Source organism: Aptenodytes patagonicus, chromosome 3, assembly GCF_965638725.1.
Source record: "Aptenodytes patagonicus chromosome 3, bAptPat1.pri.cur, whole genome shotgun sequence".
Taxonomy (NCBI): domain Eukaryota; kingdom Metazoa; phylum Chordata; class Aves; order Sphenisciformes; family Spheniscidae; genus Aptenodytes; species Aptenodytes patagonicus.
The window spans coordinates 105,949,162-105,965,788 of NC_134951.1; the positions used below are offsets into that span (position 1 = coordinate 105,949,162).

The 16,627-nt window shown below is 43.7% G+C and overlaps 2 protein-coding genes across 8 annotated transcripts in view; one reads left to right on the plus strand and one right to left on the minus strand.

The window, feature by feature from the left end:
* Nucleotides 1–16,627, minus strand: part of PACC1 (proton activated chloride channel 1) — a 95,489-nt gene that overhangs the window by 20,291 nt on the left and 58,571 nt on the right. For 3 of the 7 annotated variants that reach the window (XM_076334534.1, XM_076334528.1, XM_076334532.1), the window contains exon 1: nucleotides 2,640–2,768. The exons of 2 other annotated variants lie outside the window; for them this stretch is intronic. In XM_076334534.1, the coding sequence (XP_076190649.1) occupies nucleotides 2,640–2,675 (36 nt within the window). In that variant the 5' untranslated portion in view covers nucleotides 2,676–2,768. Of the gene's footprint in view, nucleotides 1–2,639; nucleotides 2,769–13,652; nucleotides 13,774–15,804; nucleotides 15,905–16,627 lie in introns of those variants that run through there. 2 more of the 7 variants (XM_076334529.1, XM_076334535.1) reach the window with 2 other exon arrangements.
* On the plus strand, nucleotides 5,461–10,457 carry NENF (neudesin neurotrophic factor). Its single transcript, XM_076334527.1, is given in 5 exon segments — nucleotides 5,461–5,618; nucleotides 5,620–5,791; nucleotides 7,017–7,077; nucleotides 8,269–8,372; nucleotides 9,024–10,457. Coding segments are annotated over 5 exon segments (672 nt in total). The 3' UTR covers nucleotides 9,201–10,457.

The following is a 16,627-nucleotide window of genomic DNA, read 5'->3' on the forward strand; positions in this document are numbered from 1 at the left end:
TTTGCAGGAGACTTACTAGGGTCCAACCGAAGATACTTTTTTCAATTATCTTCGTAAAATAAGGGAAAATTAAGACTCTGCTCCTTTTTGTAGAACCACACAAGTCCTATTTGTGTACCTGACCCAAAATAAACTATTCTGACACAGGAAGCGTATTCACTGAGCCTTTTGCACTGGTTAAGCTAAATCAGCTAAAAAGCCAGTTCGAATTATACTCATGCAAATTCCTTATACCAGAGCTAATCCAAGAAGTTTAACGTAAGTTACAAAGTCACTGCAGTTTCTCAGCTGACTCCCACACCTCTCTGGTTCAGCCACGGTTCCCCAGATACAGGCACCTCATCGACTGAGGTTATGTAGAGGGTAAGTGAATTCTATTCCTGATAGCAAGAAGATCCCAACACAAGTTTAAAGAAGGACACAATATGCAACATTTCTTATCCTCTCAAGAGGACCTACAGCAACTCTTCAACATGTAGGAGAAGAGAAAAAAAACCTCAGAAAATGTAACATTTCAGCATTCCTTAGAAACAAAACAAAAAACCCAAACAATATGTGACTGTGGTTTTATTATCTCTGCTCACAAGGCAGACACAGCTGCATAAGCTTTTCACACATAAAACCAGTGAAGGACAGCTAGGCAACAGCAGGAGTGCTAACATTGCCTCAGGTGCAGTGAGTAGGTTGAGCTGATGTGTAAGACCCTCTAAAAAACAACTAATTTTACTGCGAATCCCAAACACCTGACTTGACAAGAGGCAAAGCTGCATAAACCCTCTGAGGCCACCAAGAGCCTAAGCGCTGTTCATGGCTCAGCCACCGCATTCTGAGCATACAGCATCCACAACAGTGACTCTACATGGCACGGCAGCGCAGACCTACAAACCCAACAATTCACAGATGTATTAAGCAAATCTTCTAACAACTGGGAAGCCAGCACAGCATTACTGCATGACAGCTGATTCTAGTTTCTCCACACTTGACAGAATCCCCAAATCAAGGCAACTGGCAACAGTGAACCTGGCATACGCCAATGGTGTTCACCCTCACAGGCCAGCTCTCCCTACATCTTATTTTTGATAAAGAGGTGAAGCGTGGTGCTAATGCAGAAGGAACATAAACTTGCAGGGCAGTTAAGCTCGCAATAGGATGCAGAGATAGGATAGGATGTCAAGAGCAGGAAGGGCATGAAACAGACCTTTGTTCAGCATTCCTCTGGGCTCTGCATGTGCAGCTGAGTGAGAAACAACTGCAGGAGCCTGCTCGTGACCCGGCAGTTCCTTTTCAGTTGTGCACACAGAAAGGCACTGGACAAACAGAAGCTCAGAAAAGGCAATTCCAGACATTTCAGCATCCCTGCTAGGGGCAGGAGCATCACAGGCTGCCCCAGGTGCCGGAGAAGGGATGGAAACGCAGCCACTGCACTTGCACACCATCTAGACTTGTGCCACGGAGTTTGGGACAGTCCCAAACACCCAGAGCAGTGTCAGCAGTGGCTGACACACAAGGCAGAAATGTAACACGCATAGTCCAGTCCATACTTCAGGCATCAGTGTGACTTCATTAACTCTCTCAAGTACCTCCCCTAAATACAAACTCTTACACGAGTTGATTTCATCCTAATAATCACAGGATAAAACCTTCCTCCTGGATAAAACCCTCTTAAATAAAAGGAGAACTTGTCCATGTAGGCCTTTTGCTGGTCCACTGATTCATCACCTTCCAATGCCTTCTAGACTGGCAGGAAAACCAGAAGCTGCAACAAAACAGGTAGTACTAAACTAAATTAGAACGTATTAAAACAGAGCCCCAAACTACCCATCACATGCAGAGGAAGCCAAACATCTGCATTCCTTTCGCCTGCAAGATGCAAACAGAAGTGACGTGCTGCAAGTCTCCACCGCTGCTGAACTTGGCACAAATAGCTTGTATCTCTAGTAGGAGAGATAGGAACGAGCAAGGAATTCCGGTTGCTGGAGCCTGTACATTGATATGCAAACTAGGCGCTGCCTCGGGCTCTTGGCAGGATGATAGTGCGGCCTTCAGTTTCATATATGAGAGCTCTGGTACCAGAGTTGCTTCTCACGCTGACAGACCATCTCCTTGTTACGAAAGCCCCAGTTACAGAGCTCACCGGCCAGCTGTACCTAGCTCATGCAATTAAAAGTACTGCTGCCGATTATTTTAACCACTTTTAAAGGTGAAACATGAAACTAAGCACACCCAAAACACCCGTTTCTTTCTGGCAAGTGCAGATGCAACCTGACATCCCAGTTACCCGGCAGCAAGGAGGGCTAGGGGCAGCACCAGGCAGGCGACGGCACACAGCCTCACGGCGACACCCACCCGGCTCGGACGCGCTTCAGCCGATCCAGGCGGGCCAGAAGGGGCACGTTAAGCTGTGGAGGGCTCCGTGCGGCAGGCGACCCGCTTCGCCTGGGCTCTCTGCCCCCGGCCAACCCCGCCGAGCCGCAGAGCCAGAGACCGGAGTCGAACTGAGCTCAGGGCGACAGCGTTGAGCGTAACCGCCTGGCGAGCGGCCAGCCCCGGGTCGAGCATCGGCGCCCGGGGGGCTGCTCCGGCCCCTACCGGAGAGCGGGGGCCCGCCGCCCGCTAGCCCTACCCCGGCCCCCTCGTACCTCCTGGTAGGATGCGGAGACCTCTGGTCTTAGCATGGCATCGGCGGAGGGCGTCGGGGAGCGGCCGCCGCGGGGGCCGGGAGGCAGCCCAGCCGCACCGCAGGGGACGGGACGGCGACACCGCGGCCGAGGCGAGCCGCCCTGCCCGGGCAGGGCCACGCAGGCGCCGGGACCCCCCACCCGCCCGCCGGCTGCTTCCCGCCCCGGCGCCGCGGCCTCGCGGCAGAGGCGCGGGGGCTGCTGGGAGGCGTAGTCCGGCGCGAGCTGCTGTAACGGCCGCCCGGCGACCGTTGAAGCCAGGCAGCGCCGCTGGGCTGTGGGGAGGGGGCCGGGCAGCGGGCAGCTGCCTGCCGCTGAGCTCGGACCTCACCTCAGCGGCAGGCAGCGAGGAGGCCCTTGGCGTGCCGGGGGTCGCCGGCAGCCGCCCCGGCGATAACCACCCTCGTTTATCCGCGTCCAGGCTGTAGGGGACGGAGCTTTGAAAAGCACTAGATGCTACAAGGTTCGCAACGCCATCGAGGGGTCGGGTCTTGTTTCAGCTTCCAGAGCTTGCTTAGCCATTTTTGCCGAGCTCTCTTGCTCTAGGCAGCATGAAGCCGTCGAATGCAGTGCGGTTGCTCATGGCACGCATAAGCGGGTTTTTTATAAGGTTTATAGGAACGTTCCACTCTACGGAAAGCACAGAAGTGTGCTGTGTAGTGACACGGAAATGAGAGTCTGCACCACACACATCACAACACAAACTCTCCTATGCAAGAATGAACTAGATTGGAAAAACAATTTAAAACAATTTTGCCAGCTCTCCCCAAGATGCACACCATTACTTTTTTTAAATTATTTGTCTTTTTTGCTGCTCAAGGCTGCTAGCAGAACACCAAAACAACAGACTTGCTTGGCAACCAGACAAAACTTCTGCAGGGCTCCTACGAAGACCCAACCACGCTGTGCTGGCAGAGGAGCAGCAGCAGTGGGGCGCTCTGGGAAGATAAAAGCCAAAACCATGTAAGAGCTGACTCATGAGCCATCCATCCATCCACAAATACCTACGCAGCTATTTTTCTTCCCCAGCATGGAAGTAATTGTTAATGTTTCATCATCAAGAAAAAGCATGCATAACATGTCTTGCATTGAGATGCAACACTGTAGTGGAGTCCCTGCTCAGCAGATCATTTCCTTATGCCTAAGACCCACACCTAGTAAGTTAATAACCAAGGTTTAAAGTCCTCTGACAACAACAATCCTAATATACAGCTTCTCCTTTCAGAAAGAAAATATTTTAGTTCTTATTATTAACTTTTCAGATGTCTGTGGTTCAAAGGCAGGCTCTAACGCGTCCCCAAATCAGTAACACTTCAGACAGATGTTGGCTTGCATTCAGCACTTGCAGCCTCCCCCCGGGGAGACACTAAGAAATAATTGTTTCAGAATAAAAGGTAAATCTATAATGTGACTTGAACCAAACTGACAAATTAGACTTTTGCATATTTCCCAGCAGCATGGGTCTCTGCGGCAAGTCATGCAGGGTATTTGCAGAGTAACCAGGCAAATGCCAGAGCTCGCTCTTGTGCGTAACGGGAGCATTCAGGAGCTGTTTTGTCCAAAGACTTACTAAAGGTCTCTTTTCTGCTTGACATTTCATAACTGTCTTGTGGCGTGTGGAGTCAGCAAACGGATGTGATGGACAGCCAGGGTGGGAAGCCTGTTCTTAAGCCCAGCTATTGTTTAGGCAGTGTAGGCAAACTTCATCGCTTAAGGAGAATCACAGTAACGACCTTGTAAACCTTCACCCTAATGGGACCAATACTCGGCTTGCCACACCAGGTAACCTCCCAGATGGCCGCAGCAACTCACTTTCCCCGTGCCCTGGCTCTGCAGGCTTGGCCCAGCTCCTCACACGGGGACGTGGCTCATTGGTCGTCACCCCCATACTGTGGTGACATGCCCTCCCTCACTCCCCTGTGCTTCTCATCTTGTGCTGCTTTTGTCATCCAGAAGAGAACTATGGAGACGTTGCTTTGGATTAGCTACTTCAGCTCTGGTTACACTGATGTACAGAAGTGTCTTTGGACAGCCTGTGGAAAAGGGTGCTACCCCAGGCAACATGGAACAGGCGTCCTCTGAGATGGACATACAGATTTTACACAGAATAGTTTATAAACAATCCTTAAAACAAAGCTCAAACCCATTTCTATCTCCCATTTACTGTCCAGATCCTTCTCCAAACTGTTCCGCTTTCACAAAACACTGTACAAGGAGCGGAGATACCAAACAGGGATTTGAATTACAGCACGGTAGTCAGGATGACAGGGTGCTGCAGCATCAAACAGCCAGGCTTTAAATCCTTCGAGTACTCACTTGCCAGCACTACAGTGAGGGATGTGATACATGTATCTAAATTGTAAAAAGTTTCTAATTTTCCTAATTCCATACCGAATTACAAACACCAAACTGCTTATTCTTCTGCCAGCCCAGAATGTTTCCCTGTGCTCTATTTATAGCATGGGGAAATCACGTCATTTGAAAATTTTCTATTTATTCTCTCCTTCCTTAGGCTAAAAAGTTTGGGGTTTTTTTAAGTCATAAAGACGAAGCCTGCCCTACGTGTGCTGATCTTGTGAATAAACATTTAAAACATCAAGCAGAGAAACTTCAGAGGGGAAGGATGGAAATTGAGGAGTCTCTCACTAGCAGATGCCCGTTACGGTGCCGGCTGCGCATCCCGCATGGAGGAGCGCTCCCCCACCTGCAGCCCTGGCCTCTAATGACTCTTCCTCGGAGCAGCGCCGGGCACTTCACCAGTGGTTGTTTAATTTCAGTGCACATGCGCCTTGGCTTAAGCTCTCCCCACGTACTTTCATTTAACCAAACGACCAAGGCGCCGGGTTAGGAACCCGCTCCCGCCCGTGGGCCCGGTTGCCCGGGGCCGGGGGACGAGCGGGGCCCGGAGCCACCGCCCCCGGCGGCGGGGGCTGGAGGCGGGACCGCCGCCCGTCCGCCGCGGCATGGCGGGCGGCGCGGCGCGGGTGCTGCTGGTCGCCCTGCTCAGCGCCGTGCCGGCTGCGGCCGAGCGGGAGCTGCGCTTCAGGCCGCCGGCCGAGGTCCCCGTGCGGCTCTTCACCGAGGCCGAGCTGGCCAGATACGACGGGCAGCAGGTAGGGGCGGGCGGGAGGCAGAGCCGCAGCGCGGCCTCGGGCCCCCGAGCCTCCCCGGCCGGTTCTTTAAAGCCGCGGGGCAGGGCTGGTGCGGCCGCGGCGCCGAGGTCCGGGCCGGTGGGGTGTCCTGGCGTCGCCCCGCACGGCCCCCAGCGTTGCCACCTTCCCTGCTGCTCGGTGCCCTGAAACCACATTAAAACTTGGTTTTCTCGTGCTCTGCTGCTGTGCTATTCCCTCCCTTCCAGGAATTATGGCATAACTTGCTTTTTAGGCGTTTATGAGAAGTTTGTTGGCATTCGCATGTTGCTAGCCTGCTGTTCGTTTGTCCTGCTGGCAGCAGATTTTGGTCCATTGAAGTTGCGTACAGACAATTGGATGGCACATTCCTATTTTATTCCTTGCCTGCTTGATGAGGTACTCATGCCAGTGAATTTCAGATTACATGAATTGGAGCCAAAGTAATTTTCTCTTAATTCATTAAACCATGTATTTAGACCCTTTTTTTCCCTCTGCAAGATTATAGAAGTAACAGAGCAATTTCAACTTAAGAGTCTTTAGCTTTCCGTGATGCAGAAATCTCAGCAGAACTTCACATTCAAAATTATAAAGTCCTATATTGATACACATCTGTCTTCTCTTTTGAACAACTTGCTGGCTGATCTTCCCAGGGTCTTCTCTGGATACTTTCAAGAAACTAACCAGCATCTGACTAAAAATGTCTTGCACATGAAAGACAAAGCAGAAGCACTGGCTTATTAAGTAAAACAGATGTTAGCAGATCAGATTTGTGTGTGTTTATGTATATCTGTTGTTCTCTTAATCGAATAAAGAATGCTGTTAGCCGTACACTCTTTTATCTTGGGCAATATCCATCTGCATTAGGAATTGAAAGATGCAGTTGATCATCTTCAAGCAGACAAGCGTGCAGACGAGGTGACTTGCGAGAGGGACATGTCTTCTGTGATTGTGACATTTAGATTAAAAAGATTCTCTCATTCCATATGCTTAAATCCTCAAAAATCTCAGGGATGGTTTAAAGCACAAACAAGAAATTTCAAGAGAGAGAACGTGTATGCTTGTATGCACACACAAACAAGAGAAAACGTACAAGAGAGAATTTAATTTTCTTCTTTGTGTTCTGAGTGCTTATGGATTTCATAGCTAAAACTAATTGCCTTTTGCCTACACTTCAGTGTTGAGGATACGTTGATGGCTTTCTTTCCAGGAAGGACAGCCCATTTACCTGGCGGTAAAGGGAGTAGTATTTGATGTCACTTCTGGAAAAGGTGAGTTTGCTTCTCCTCTGCTGTCTGCTTTGTTTTCATGCTATTATTCAGTCATTTGTTTTTAAATATTCCCAATGTATTAGAAGCCTGCAGTTCAATCGCAACAAAAAGAATCTACTTCTTCCTTTTTTAAAAAACTCAATTTTCCTCCTCGGACACCTCCCCCACTAAGGTTTTGCCTAGAACTTACACTGGTTTGAGATTACAGTACATGTAGACAGACAAGCCAGCGTAGTCCAGTTAGCTTGGGCGCTGACGACAGAAACGCTGAAGACACCTGCCAAGACGCCTGCCCAGACCCCTGAGTCCTCGCCAGATGTGGGGTCAGGCCACACGGCAGCCGGTGCTACAGCATTTTATTGCGCTGGGTACACAAACTGACAAGATCAAAGCTAACTTGGATGTACCCGTATTGCACTACACAATACCAGCATTGCTGCAGCTTCATCTTTTCCTGTTGTGCTGGTGTTTGCCTACCCGTGCTGCCCAGTGGCCTGGTCAAAACTCTTGGAAGAGTTGACTGTGATTTTGAAAGGAGGGTGGGGGGCTAAGTAATTTTTTTTCTTCCTTTAAAATTTTCTTAGTTCATGAGGCTTCTTGTCTCATCGTTTACACCTAAACCATTTATTGCTGTATTTGCTGTTTGTGCCTTCTCTAAGAACTCCAGATGTTGCAATTTGAACTCCTGCTACTTAATCCAGATTTGCTGTAAGATGTTTGAAGGGACCACAGGGGTCCTGGACACTTGCCTTAATGTCATCATAAGCAAACTAATGGCTTGTTGCTTTGTTTGTACTAAGCTTGTTAATGCAGCTTGTCTGGACATACACGTTGGCTGATCTTCAAATTCTAAGTTAGACAAAGCTTGCCACTGCAAATTCTGGAGTCTACAAACCTCTCGTGAGAATGTAAAGCACAGCTCCCTAGATAATAGGTGAATTTTAAGACCGCAGTATAGGAGTTCAACAGCTGTATTGTATAACCCCAGCCTCTGTTTTGTTTTTCTTTTTAAGGACTGGGATATATTATCAAAAAGTAGCAAATCAAAAGTCAGTTTTGGAAAGAAGAGTCTTAGACTTGAGTCGTTGCTTTCAGTTCACTGACAAGTATAGCAGGCTGGTGAAAAGCAGAGGCTGAACGTACCCTGTACATTGTCAGATCATCACTGGATGCTTTTTTTAAATCCGACAGAATTTTATGGAAAAGGAGCCCCATACAATGCTTTGGTTGGAAAAGACTCAACACGAGGAGTTGCAAAGATGTCTCTGGATCCAGCAGATCTTACACATGACATAGTAAGAGAATGGACTATTAGTTTAATTCTGTTTCGCACAGTTTTATTCTTTTGCAAGATGACGAATGATAATATTAAATTATTTGTATTTATTTAAGTTGATTCACATCTTTAAAAACAAAATGCATTAATATCCCTTAAATATGTAAAATGGATATGTATTTACTGCTCATGAAAGGTGCAGTGCTAACAGCCTTAAAAAGGAAAGGTTTTTTTCATCTGTGGAATCAATACAACTTACATAAGCACGTAAAGGGAAAATTGCCTGCTGTTCAAAAAGATGCTTCCAAAGAGAGTAAATCACTTTCTTTGTCAATTGATTTAGTGTATCCTGTGTCACTGACATGGTGGCGAAGGCTAACTCTGGCAGTGGGTTGTTGCTTCTTTTGAGGTGTGATTTACTTATGCAGGGAAAATGAAGGGAGATTAATGGTTTGTTTAACCTGAATATATTAAAGTTTTGTCAAGGCTGAATTTGAATGAAAAGGATAAAATTACAGGTTATACTATCAATTTTGTTAATCATGCTCTGCAAAGTAAACCCAAAAGCTGACCCTAAGGTTTATAGTAATCAATAAAAAAGAAGAACGCCTGTAAATATCTGTATTTTTATTTCTTTGAGAGAGGACTTTCATTTCCATATTTAATTTAGACAGGACTCACAGAAGAGGAACTGAAGTCCCTGGATGATATCTTCAATAATGTTTATAAGGCCAAATACCCAATTGTTGGCTATACTTCTCGACGAATTCTGAATGAGGATGGCAGCCCCAATCTAGACTTTAAGCCTGAAGATCAGCCACATTTCAACATTAAAGATGAGTTTTGAGGAACACTTTTGTACCTAGAGAATGCCTGAGGAGAGGCACGATAGAATATTAGATTGATTCCCTACGTTCTGGAGTTCGTTACAACAATAGCTATCATGAGTCAGTTTTCTGTTTAGAAAATATATATGTGTGTACACACATAGTTTACATAGTGTTTGTCCTTCCAGGAAACAAACAGATCTATATTAGTGTCATACACTTGAGCTCTTTGCTCTGAATTATGGGAATTATTATTTCATATGAAAGTTCTTTCTGCCTGGATTTCTCTGTTTACAAGTGTGTAACGTAAAATTACATTTCTCAGAAGAGATAAGGAAATTTTTAGTAGCTGAAACATGACTGGTCTTTTTGTAAATCCCAAGTTGTTTCCCACTCCTTGGAAAAGTGTGAATGCATTATCTGGACAAGCTAACATCAATTCTCTGTCCTTCAAGTGAGTGTAAGTATCACACGTACAAAGAAGTGTAATAGAGGCTTACATTTTAAAAAGCATTGTGGGATTTAATATTTGATAGGTTTGAGAATATTGGCTATAAAACCACTCAATCTCTTAAAATGCAGTTACTGTGGAATATTTATGCAAAGCCTACAGCTGTAAACCAAGAAAAATAAATTTTTTTTCCCCATGAGAACTACTGTGACATTAAGTAACACTTATTATATGTTAGTTTTGAATAAATGACACTTTAATTTTTTTAAGTAATTATCAAAGATGTCACCTATATTAGATTATGATGATTTCCTTCTAGCTTCCTCCACTCTGACAAGAAAAGGAAGTGATAGCCCAATGCTTACTGCATACTTTTACTGCACAAGTTTATTACAGTAGTTTAGTATCCTGTGGATATTGTTAGCATCTTTATATTGACAATTTGAGCTCTCATTTTTAATTTCTCTTAGTTTTTCTTTGTTCTTACTCTGGCTTCATCATTGCTGTTGCACTGAAGTGTGCATTCGTATGTTCCTCTTCCTTTTAACCTAATATAAAACTGCAGATCCTGTAGGGTGAAAGCAGACCCCCTTTATCGAGTTTCTCTGGCAGTCTTTCAGCAACAAGAGGACTGTAAAAGCATGTACTATATAAATCGCTGCTAACCACTGACTTTCACTAACTTAAGTAGAATGTAAATTGTCATTTATGTGGATTTATCTGACACTGTGACAGGTTGAATTGACATGGAAAAACTGAGCAGCTGCTCCCAATTCTATGTTAATAATATAGATATAATAAAAATACAATTCTGTATTTTGTTCTATTTCTTTAGCATTTTGGCTATTTTTCTTTGAAGGAAAGATTTTATTAGATGATTCTCCACTTTATGGTTTGCAGGGACAACTGCCTGTCAGTTGTGTAACTAGAAAAGCTGTTTCTATTTATTTGTTCTTTCTTTCACAATGTTACAGATTTTACTCTAAACTTGTTTTGTGTCTTACCATTAGACCACTTAATTTGCAGGAGGGACTCCATGGGCCCCCTGCTGTCGGATGGTGCTCTGGGGTGGAATAAATAATTTAGCATCTAAGAAAATACTGTTGTTTCAGAGAATTATTATTATTGTTACTGCTGACCTTTTGATTAGATACCAACAGCAGCTGGGAGCTGGCCTCTTGATGATGCCTGCCTGCAGGTATGGGTGTATACCTGCCATCTTTATGGGAATGCACGTGGGTTTGGTGGTAATGGTGGTTGTTCTTTAGCCAGCATTTCGCAAATAACTTTCCAATGCCTACTGTTTTTTTCCCCTTCTCTTCCCTTCCTTGCATGCTTCCTTATGGGGCAGCTTCAATAGCTGTGCTGCTGTGATTACTGTAATAATTTTGGCTTCATCTGGGATCAGCAGACCCAGCTGCATTTCAAAAATGTTGTAGCTCAATTGTAACTCATCACCACTGAGTGGCTTAGTGTTACTATTCTCTCCCTGCTTTTCCTATTCATGCTATGAAGGTCACCTTTGCTGATCTTGAAGCGGATAACAGCTTCTATTTGTACTGTATTTCAGGCACGTGTCAGTGAGGAAACCCTCCTGTTGCAACAGGAAATGGTGATACAAATCCCACTCTTGTAGTGCGAGATCCTTGCGAATCCAACCTGCCCTCACTCATGTCTGTGAACAGAGGGAGATGCTCTAGTCCTTCCTTTCCGTTATTAAAGACAAGATTATCACAGCTGAGTGCATTTTAGAATGCAAAGTCTTTCCTTTTTGTTTTTATTTCAGTTTGGGAACTGAAGGACTCACATTTACTCACTTCCTAGGCTATTTCACTTGAGGTTCCAACTCAACAGAACAGCGTTATATGATAATAAGGCTTTAAGCGGGCATATATCCTTAACACATTTTCACTGACTACTTTTCAAAAATTGTCAGAGTACTACAGTATTTCTTTTAGTGTTAATTTAGTGACACTATTTTATGTCTAAGGTTGTTACTTGCCAACAGCCTGAAATATATTTTGCTTAAAAGCAAACTGTCTGCTATGGTTGTTTTGTTCAGTAAGTTGCATTTCCCTGACCTCTGTATTATTCCAGTAAGACAGGTGTCCTCTCAATCTATAAATTGCACAAAAGAAGCAAGCTGTGTAGAATCATAGAATCATTAAGGTTGGAAAGGACCTCTAAGATCATCGAGTCCAACCGTCAACCCAACACCACCATGCCCACTGAACCATGTCCCTAAGCGCCTCATCTACTCGTCTTTTAAATACCTCCAGGGATGGTGACTCAACCACTTCCCTGGGCAGCCTGTTCCAATGTTTCACCACTCTTTCTTTCAGTAAAGAAATTTTTCCTCGCGTCCAATCTAAACCTCCCCTGGCGCAACTTGAGGCCATTTCCTCTCATCCTATCGCTAGTTACTTGGGAGAAGATACCGACACCCACCTCGCTACAACCTCCTTTCAGGTAGTTGTAGAGAGTGATGAGGTCTCCCCTCAGCCTCCTTTTCTCCAGGTGAAACAACCCCAGTTCCCTCAGCCGCTCCTCATAAGACTTGTTCTCCAGTAAAGGCCTTGTTCTCTGTGTAAAGGCCTATTGTAGCCCTCCTGCTACTCCACACCTCCTTTGGAGAGCGAAGAATTTCTTTTCAAGGTACTTGCTGCTTCCAGATAACATTGCAAATGTCATTATTTTTGCCGTGCTGCTTCTAACGTGCATCTTGCTAACTTAACATGGGTGTTTGAATGGTATGCTAGTTTTCAGTAAAATTTAAAAGAGGATGCTTATCTGTTTAGGTACAGTGCTTTGGAATGGGAGAAGCCTCACCACAGTTTGTAAATTACCTCCTTTAACTTTTGGTTCAAAACCACCTTTGGGCTACATATTCAACAAATGATAGTTTGGAAAGGCATTTAATTGCTGCAGTTCTTCCCTTGCAAGACTCCCAAGAACATGTACAACTCACTTGATGGTGCAGGAGAGAAAACAAGAAAAAAAATGGTTTAGCTGACTTTTACAAGTGTATTCTGTCTCTTTTATAGATAAATATACTTACTTGAAACGTGTTCAATGTAATTTGCACCTGCTCAAGAGAAAACGGAAGAGATGTGAAAAGTTCCATATAGGAAGTCCAACACTAATTTTTCAGCTGATCTGGTTAAACTGAGAAAAAAAATTCAAAAAAAAACTTCTGACTACTTCTGTGAGTGAAAAAGCTGCCATTCAGTAGGCTTCAGCTGCACATCAGCAAGATGTGCTAAGTAGCTCTGATTAGTATTTGCATATTTTCAGATGAACACTGGATATTCTCAGGGATATCTTGAAATCCCTAGAACTGACGTAAGCGATGACAATCATACACTTTGTTATCCATCATCCATTTATGCTTTTCTTAATGTTTTTCTGTCCATACACAGTATACAAGCCGTGCAACTTATGTGACAAATCCATGCACCATGAGTAATACTCGGATAAAGTAAAATACACATGAACCTATAACCTGAGAACATCTTACATGGTATACAGAATGGCTGTTTTCAAAGAAAAATCAGTCCTTGTCTGTGAATGCTTTGATTAAAACAAAACAAAAAAAACACCCTTAACTTCTAGATTTGTAATAATTACTTCACTCAGAGCCCTATCTGTGAATGCTGATTCAGATAGTTATAATATAGAATGTATCTGACTGCTTTGACAGAAAAATCAGTGCTATATCAAAAGGTGATCTTTTTTCCACTCTATTCAATCAGAGTCTCAAAGAACTAAGTGTAGTGGGCATCACTGCTAGAAGTACTCTTATAGCACAGGCATGATTTTGATCTTGGCATGACCCAAAAAAAAGCCCCTAACCCAGAATAGGTGGGAAATGAGAATGTATCTTAGTGTGCTATTGGGACAATTTATTCTGGTAAGGTAGATTGGGCAGAGCAGTACATGCAGGTCTGATAACAGACGGTGATTCCTATTTTTGCTTGTGTCAAATATGGTCAATGATAATAATGTAAACTTGTACCCTTACCCATCCGTTGGTCTTTACGTAGCACCTTCTGGTTTGGCTTTTTTCTTCCTGTTCAGTAGAAGGTGAGTCCTAATTTACTTGTTTACAAAACTTAGGCTTAGATCTTCTTGGCTTGGGTTATCTGTTGACAAGAAATCCAAAGTAACAGATAGAAACCGAGATTAATGTTCTGTGAAAAACAGAGCTTGTGCACCTGGATGAACTGCAGAGCCACGGGAAGTATTCTTGAATAAACAATTCCTATTACTGTTTCCCATAGGTTATTTGTAGCTGTTGCAATCAGAAATTCTGCACTGTTAAAGAATGTTCAGATTACCGTGTTCTGCTCTACTTCTTGACATGAGCTTTTATCCTTCTGACATGAGACATTATCTTTCTCAGAAGTGAAAAGTTTAGAAGAATCTGGGTGCGAGCCATCTTGAAGAGAAGCCATCCAAGAAAAATCAAAATATGACATAATTTTCCCTCAACTTAAAGAAACTTCTCTGAAAAAGGAAAAGAAATTGATGTCCCAATGTTCATATTCAATGTCCCTTCCAGATTTTGCTGAAAGTTTTCTTACATTGTGCCAAGGCAGCAGATAAAGCAGAGACTTGAATCTAACCCTTGCATTGTGAAAATTTGAGTCCGCTTCTTGGCATATCTACTTGGGCTTTAGAGATTACGACAACACAGATCATAGACTGATGACAAAGAGTCAAACACATGAACTGAACCAAACAGGCCTAAACTTGTAGGAATGTTTGAATGTAGAGCTGAACTTAAAGCCTTGCACCCCTTCTTTTGTAGACAACAGAATCTTTGAATGAAAAAAAAAAAAAACAACCCCCCAAAAAAACCTTACAGGTAGCATTTGTTTCAGCCAGTAGAGGAAAGGGAATTTTCTTTTCTGGCACTTGGGCAGATAGAATTAGATGACGATTGAAGTGAAAACTTCCCTGTGCCTAGTTCTATGCTCCTTTGCAGAGATACTAAAATCAGTTGTGTTGGATACACAGAGCTTAGTTACCAAGCAATTAACTGCCTGGAGGGTAACTTTATAGATTAAACTGATAACTGGTTCAAAATAGCTGCGGCAGATCAAGAGTATCCCAGGGGGCTACTCTTCTCGTTGGAGGCTGTGGCTACATACCCTTTATTTTGCATTGCAGTGCTGTTGTGGTAATAATCACAGATAAGGGCTAGGTAACTCAAACTTATTTATTACGTTTAACTCTATTAATTTTTATGTTTGAGCAAAGCTCCTAAAAACATAGTCTCATTAAAAAAAAAAAAAAATATCGCTCCACAAGAAGCGGAGTTCACAAAAGTTCATTCTAAACTGCAGAACCGTGCAGCCATGCATCAGACCTAAGTATACTTACGGCAAAGTGTTAATTGAAGGGATTACACGTTTGAATTGAGATTATATTCTTAGGTAACATGTCTGTGTCCTACATTATGCTTGGAAGCGTGTCAAGAATGTAATTGATTTTTTCCTTATTTATTGTTTAACCATGCTCTGTACTTTAAAATAGTTACGCAATACTCTTTTAAGAATAGGACAGTAGGACTTTCAAGGCATTTGTGATGTATTTTCATGTTACAGAAGGACAAACGTGTATGTCTGAGATACGCAACAGACAGATGTAGCAATTTAGGCAATAATCTTACTGTCTTTCCAAAGCATGTTCTATTCCATGTATTTCTTAAGCTGAACAGGTCAGAAATAATGCCCTACAGTTTTGATCTCTGACACAACAAAAATGGCAGACAGAAACGAAATGATGATGGCAGCTTGTAGGGATATCTGAAAAGCTCTCAATATTAGCGTGCAAAAGACCAACCTATCAATTTTAGTGAACTTGAAAGGATTTTAAGAACGCATGCTTAGGAGGGATGTTTGAGTATGTGCTGAGCCTCTAGGATTCTACACATTAAATATTACATATGACCCTAAATTGCTGCTGCCAAGGGTAAATGCTTCCTTCCCATTTCTCTGAATGGTCTCCTTTGAGTTTAGCACGTCTTGGAGCTGGAAGAAAACAAGCTGCTGAAAGGTTTATATGTGAAGCAGAAGCGTATCAGTGGAATATAACAATCCGAGGCAGAGAGAAGGAAGGCGAGTGAAATTCTACTTACGGGAAGCAACAGGAGATTATAAATAACTCACGGGAGAGTACAGTGTCAGAAGAGGTGAAACTTGCTGGTGCACTCAGAGAAAAGGTTGAACTTGAGAACGGAAAAGTGTGACATCCTCCTCAGATACGGTTCTGGGAAAATCAGCATGAATTAAACAGTTCGTGACTGCTGGCTCCTTGCTTCACATCCTCAGTCTCATTTTCCAAAAATACTGATGCCTTTTGCTTTGATACCTTGCAGGTGCCTGGATTCATAGAAAATCATGCTGCTGCTATTCAGTCTATAACTTACCAGTTTTTCCTCATTTTGTCTTTAAACAACGCCCATTCTAGTTTAAGAAAGAAGGCTGGAGTTTTGCTGCTGAAGAGGTGACCTGAGACACAGTTGAAGGTGCAATCCTCAGCTTCACTACAACTTTGCAATCCTTAATTCTAGTTTCCTGGCTGTTAAATGAGCTGATGCTTCCCTTGAATTCCCTTTGTCTTTCATCCCTATTGGGACTTTCAGCCACTTGAAGAAGGTAATGTTGGTTGGACAGTTGGGCTGGTGGGACCCTAAGATGGCTGTAATATCAGGAACGCTACTTTCTGAAGCTCTAGCTTTAATTTCCTCAGTCCAAAGAGGTATCACTTTGTGGTGCTTCATCTTTCAGCTGAAGTGAGTATATTTTACCCATGTTCATCCATGTCTGTCATCACTTGGAATTTGCCTATATGTCCATTGGTCATTTGTTTGTTGAAACACTGGTAGAAACCATGACGACCCCAACAGTATTTCTGGCTCAGCCACTTAAAGACATTGTATAAAAGGTGTTTCACAACATTGTCAAGAGTTTTAACGATAGATTCAAAATG